Source organism: Camelina sativa, chromosome 2, assembly GCF_000633955.1.
Source record: "Camelina sativa cultivar DH55 chromosome 2, Cs, whole genome shotgun sequence".
In the NCBI taxonomy this organism is placed as follows: Eukaryota; Viridiplantae; Streptophyta; class Magnoliopsida; order Brassicales; family Brassicaceae; genus Camelina; species Camelina sativa.
Genome location: NC_025686.1, coordinates 5,270,224 through 5,276,170, shown reverse-complemented (window position 1 = coordinate 5,276,170; position 5,947 = coordinate 5,270,224). Strand labels below are relative to the sequence as shown.

General features: G+C 42.3%; 1 protein-coding gene across 1 annotated transcript; it reads right to left on the bottom strand.

Moving 5' to 3' along the window:
* LOC104748652 lies at positions 3,717-4,901 on the bottom strand. The gene has a single exon (XM_010470263.1). It carries the CDS (start codon positions 4,899-4,901, stop codon positions 3,717-3,719), a length of 1,185 nt encoding a protein of 394 aa, XP_010468565.1.

Sequence of the window (5,947 nt, the reverse complement as noted above, 5' to 3'; positions counted from 1 at the left end):
AGCTTGTTCCGAATAGTTCTATCAATCCGTTGGTGAAGCCAAGATGCAGAGACCGGGGGTTCACCATGCCTGCGATTGTTTCGTTCTTGCCAGATGGTATGAAGTGTGACCTGAAGAGAGCAGCGCAGCAACAGACAGGGAAGTTGATCGAGTGATGAGTCAGAGATGAGAGTCTTGATGAGTTCCCAGTCAGAGGATGAGTAAACCCCAAGAAAACCAGAAGTGAGTTTACGCCAAATCTGATGAGAGTATGGGCAGTGAAAGAAGAGATGAGACCGTGTTTCCAAGGGTGATGAGCAGAGAGAACAGGAGGTGTCGACCGACTGATTCCAGTTCACTCGTCTATCGCCCGTGGAGAGTCGATTAAGCATGCCGAGCCAGGTCAGAAAAGCAAATTTTGGTGTTGCCTGAGGAAACCACACACCCTTAGTCTAGCTTTGCACATGTTTTGCTGTGCGCAGTTGTAGCCAGGTGTCTCGGGTCGAGAATTTTTTCTTAGGGCCAGAAGTGTGTCTCCACATATGCACATCTGCTACATCAGGTTTCCTCGTGGCCTTGAGAGCAGCAATATGCGTTTCCACTGCATTTAGAGTGTCCACACGAAGCCTCCGGGCTCGATGGTGTTGCATAGCATATTTGACAGTAGCTTGTTTGGGGAGCCCCAGGTCGATAAAACCTCTGTTGCCAAAAATATCATGCAGTCGTCCCATGGCGGACCAACTATCATACCAAAAAAAGGTAGAGGTACCGCTTTTGATGTCTTTACAGTGAAACTGATTTGCCAACTCCCTTAGCTTGAGCAACTTCAGCCACATCCAAGATCCAGAGGATGAGGCCCCAACGTCCCAGAAGGAGGTTTGACGGATGAGACAGACATGAACCCACTAACTCCATAGCGAGTTTGTGGAGAGTAACCTCCAAATAAGTTTTAGACCGCACACAATATTAGTCTCCTTCAAAGGTCTCAAGCCTAATCCTCCTTCACAATAAGGCAGACAAACAACATCCCAAGCAACTTTCGCATGATGTGTTTGCAGATCAGGACCACTCCATAAGAAAGCCGAGCACAGTTTATCAATCTCGTTCAAACAACTACTTGGCAACCGGAAAGCCGAAGACCATAAGTTGGTGATGCTGATAATAACCGATTTGATGAGCTGTAATTGACCTCCATAGGACAAAAAATGACCCGTCCAAGAGCATATTCGTTTCCGAATTTTCTCTATGAGAGGTTGATAGTCGTTTCTAGACATCGCTTTGGTGAGAAGCGGTAGCCCAAGATAACGAACCGGGAGTGAGCCTACCTCAAAAGGAAATGTCGATTGTATTTCAGACTGCACTTCCGGAGAGATCCCAGCCATATATAGAGTAGACTTCTCTAGACTTATCCTCAACCCTGAATATTGAGCAAATTCATCAAAAATTTGAATGATTCATTCCACAGATCGTGTAGTACCCTTAACAAAAACCATAAGGTCGTCTGCAAAACAGAGGTGTGTGAGGAGGAGATTATGGCATCGAGGGTGATAACCAAATCTTTGTTCAGTTGCTGCTTTATTGATCAGATGAGAGAGGATGTTCATGCAGATTACGAACAGGTATGGGGAGAGAGAGAAACCCGGCCTCAAACCACGAGCACTGCCAAAGAAACCAGCTAACTCTCCATTCACCTGAACTGAGAAGGTTACCGTGGAGATACACAGTCGGATCCAGTGGATGAATGTGGGAGGAAAACCTAAAGCCTGGAGTGTATTGAGCAGAAAAGACCATTGTACAGAATCGAGTGCTTTGGATATATCTATCTTCATGGCACAGCCTGGAGAAATGTCATCCTTGTGATAATCTATAACCAGTTCCGATGCAAGGAGAACGTTTTCCATGAGGAGCCGGTCTTTTACAAAAGTAGTTTGGTTCGAAGAAATAATGTCAGGGAGCAATACCTTAAGGCGGTTTGCAAGGATCTTAGATATCACTTTATATATGACATTGCAACAGGAGATGGGACGATAGTCTTTCTTGGGGATCAATGCAAGAATGGTGGTGTTAATACCTTTAGGGAGAAAACCTTTGTGGAAAAAGGATTGAATGGCAACAGTGAAATCCTTCCCCAATACGGGCCATGCCTCTTTAAAAAACTCACTTGTATAACCATCTGGCCCTGGACTCTTATTTGCAGGCATCGAGAAGAGGACACTCCGGATCTCTTCATCTGTTACATCCCGAATTAACATAGTACGATTAAGTTCACTGCATCGGAAAGACAACAGGGACTATAAAAATTCAACCGTGGCACCCGCAAAATCACTTGGTTGGTGACCAAGGAAAGTCAAGACGAACCTAGCTGCCTCATCTTTGATATCAGATTGAGTAGTGACAATAGAGCCATCCTCACAATGTATCTCACAAATGGAGTTCTTGCTATCCCAAAGCTTGACTGCATTATGGAAGACACGATTATTCATATCACCAACCTGGAGCCAGTGTAGTTTGGATCTCTGCTTCAGGAGTCCCTCCTCTAGTTCAGCGAGTTGTTGCCAGTGTGCATAAGCTTCTGCCTCAGCCTGCATTGCATCAATCGTGGGATGAGCTAAGTTTACAACTTGTTTTGCACATAGGTCAATGTGAGCATCTTTTGTTCTCTTAACCAAGTCCCCCATAGTATCTCGAGTCAAGGTTTGAATTTCATGCTTCAGACCCTTAAGCTTTTTAGTGAACCGGAACATTGCAGTAGTGGATATAAATAACGGGGTAGTGCCATCCCAGAAAGACTGAACCATAGGTAAAAACTCCGGCGAAAGAGCCACAGAATTAACGAATTTAAAAGGTCGTTTCAAAGCAGGTGTTCCTGCATCAAACTGGATACGACTACGGAGATGGTCCGAACAACCTCCAGCTTCATATACACAGTAGGAACACGGGAAACGATGGAGCCACACATCATTAATGAGGACACGGTCTAGTTTTTTACAAATTAAACCATCTTCACGTTTGTTACACCAGGTAAAACAAGGCCCCTGAGCCCCCATATCCGACAAATTACAGTGAGTCACGACTGTTTGAAACTCAAACATACCTGGAGGCAATGCAGCTAAATGGGGGTATCCAGAATGCTCTTCTCCATTCAATATCTCATTAAAATCACCCATGATGATCCATGGTTTGTTTTGAAAAAGTAGTGAGTCCTTATGGTGGCACATATCTTCCCACAAACTCCTTCTCTCCTCAACCAAGTTCTTTGCATAAACAAAAGAACAAAAAAATTCCTCAGATTCTCTCTCCAACATAATAGAACAAGTAACGATTTGATCACTTTTTAAAACCGGTGTTAGACGGACTGTAGGTCGCCAAAGCACCCAAATATGACCTAACCGATGATATTCATAATTTGACAGAAAAGACCAGTTGCTAAAAACAGAAGATGCTAGTCTAGTTTCTTTCCTTTCCTTGACTCGTGTCTCCAAGAGACAACCAAATTGCATCTCATTATTGCTAGTCCATTCATGAACCACGGAATGTTTAATAGTTTTGTTGAAACCCCACACATTCCATGAGAAACTCATCATTTAAAAAGAAAATTTAGGAAGCTTCGTATTTGAAACAACATAGGAGTTAACCTTTGTTGCCTGTGTTGAAGCTTCACTATTGCCTTCTGCTGCTTATGTTGAGTGATTCTCACTGATGGGGGACGTCCACCACGACCCGTGTCATTTGTGACATTAGACATGTGGTTTCGAGACATCCTCAGAAGAGACACCAACCTTGGTTTCATGGTCTAAAGTCAACGGTTTCCCATCAACATCAGAGGCAGCTTCATCCGAGATTTCACCCTCCTCTTCATCCTCAGAAACACTAAGGACAGCAAACTTGGACGCTGAAATGGTGGGCATAGTTGACTGTTGAGCAGAGGACTTACTGGGACTACGACTCATTTTTGAGGGTGACACTACAGACCATTCCTCCAACGCAACAGACTTGTCCACTAGCGAATGTACCCCTTCCTCCACAACACTGGCAGTAACTGACTTTTCAGGAACAGTGACAGATGGTACCAAAGGTAAGACATCTTTTAGAGGCACCGTTCCAACAACAGGAGCAGAACTCAAAACAGAGTTCTGATCCGTTACCTCTATGGGCGGAGTCATGACAACTGATTTGTCAACACCACATCGAGCCACAAGATGCCCCCACTTCTCACAGGAAGAGCAACGAGGAGGCAACCATGGATAATGAAAGTCAACCGAGAAACTCTTACCATTGTTAGAGTAGGAAATACTCTTCGGTGGCACCTTAGATAAATCAGCATTGACGAAAACTTTTGCAACATCAATGTTAGAGCATGCTACTGTCTCAGGATGTAACCGGACAGGAGAGCCCACTGCACTAGCGATGAAACTCAGCCCCTCCCAAGAAAATAAATGCAGCGGAACCTTCTTCAAATGGACCCAAAGGGGTATAGATTTTTCCTCTGGTTGTTCTTTTTCAGTAACCAGAGACCACCTTGAGATGACCATCGATACCTCAGCAATATTCCACATACCGCATTTAAGTATCCTAGATCTGAGAATAGGATCAGAGACCTTAAACCGTAACGTCGTAGCATTGACTTCATAAACATCAATCTTGGGAAACTCAGTCCCCTGTTTCCAGATCTTCTTCAAAATCACATGAACTTTGCCAACATGAGGAGCAGTATCCAAGAACTTACCAAGGAGAAAGTCATCCCAGAGCGGTGTAGAGTTATCAAGAACTTCATCAGGGATGTCCACCGAATCACTCCGCTCTGAAGAATTGATAGTAACATCAAATTTCCGTAGAACCTTTTTATTCTGAACCATTGAAACCCAGGACTCCTTCCTCATCGCACTGGATGTCTCCTGAGGACTCACCATGGAATCCGACATCCCAAACCGAGCAGCCTACTGGCGCCGGGAGGCAAACTTTGTCAACACGAAAGACCAAACCCTAATCCCTCTAATTTTCGCCCCCTTAGCAAAACACAGCTAACCTCGATTTTATTACCCTCACCTATATATGATGTAGTACTTTAATCAATTAAATTATCGAACTTCAGTTTGCAATGATCATCACACTAGGACATGAATGCTTAATCTAAGCTAATAACAAATGATTGGTTGGTGCAAAAAAAAAAAATGATTGGTTTTATATAACAACTTAACTAACAAGCAAAGTTAAACAAGGCAAAAGAAAGAGAACACAAAGCAATGGAAAAACAAACTTAAAACTGCTTTAAATCAAGATAGAACAAATGAACCTTGGACAAGGTTGATGACTTGGGAGATAGCTAATCAATCCTAGATGTCTAAGCAACAATCCAAAACAATCCTTAGGCTAAGAACACTAGTGCAAATCAATTTACTTCCATAATAGATATCCTATGCTAATCAAGTAATCATCAACAATTTCCAAAAGCAATCACAAGATAAGCATGCATTATAAACCAGTCTAAATACCACTAAGTACCTTAATCATCAATTTCCATTGGATAGGAATGTAAAGCTCTTGAATAGAAGTCCTAAGCTCAGGAATTTCATCAAACATCTTCTAGGCATAGAATGTCCTAATATCTAGAATTAACATGATCAAGGTTAATCTCGCATTATAATCACTAAACAAGAAAGGATTCATGTAAATAAAGCCTTAAACACCATAGATCAATCATCTATCTCCCTAATCTACCACACCCAAAGTTCTAAATGATCTACTCACTCATAGTTATGATCACACAAAGGTGGAAGTGTTATCTTTGTGATGTCATAATTAGAGATTGTAGAATAGGAGAAATGAAAAAAAAAATTACTATTAAAAAATGGAAAATAAACAAAAGATCCAACAAACTTTGATAAACAAACTTAAGAACCCTAAAAATTGCTAAGCAAAAAGATAGTCTCTCCTAATGAGTAGTTAGTGTATTTATAGGAAAATAGGA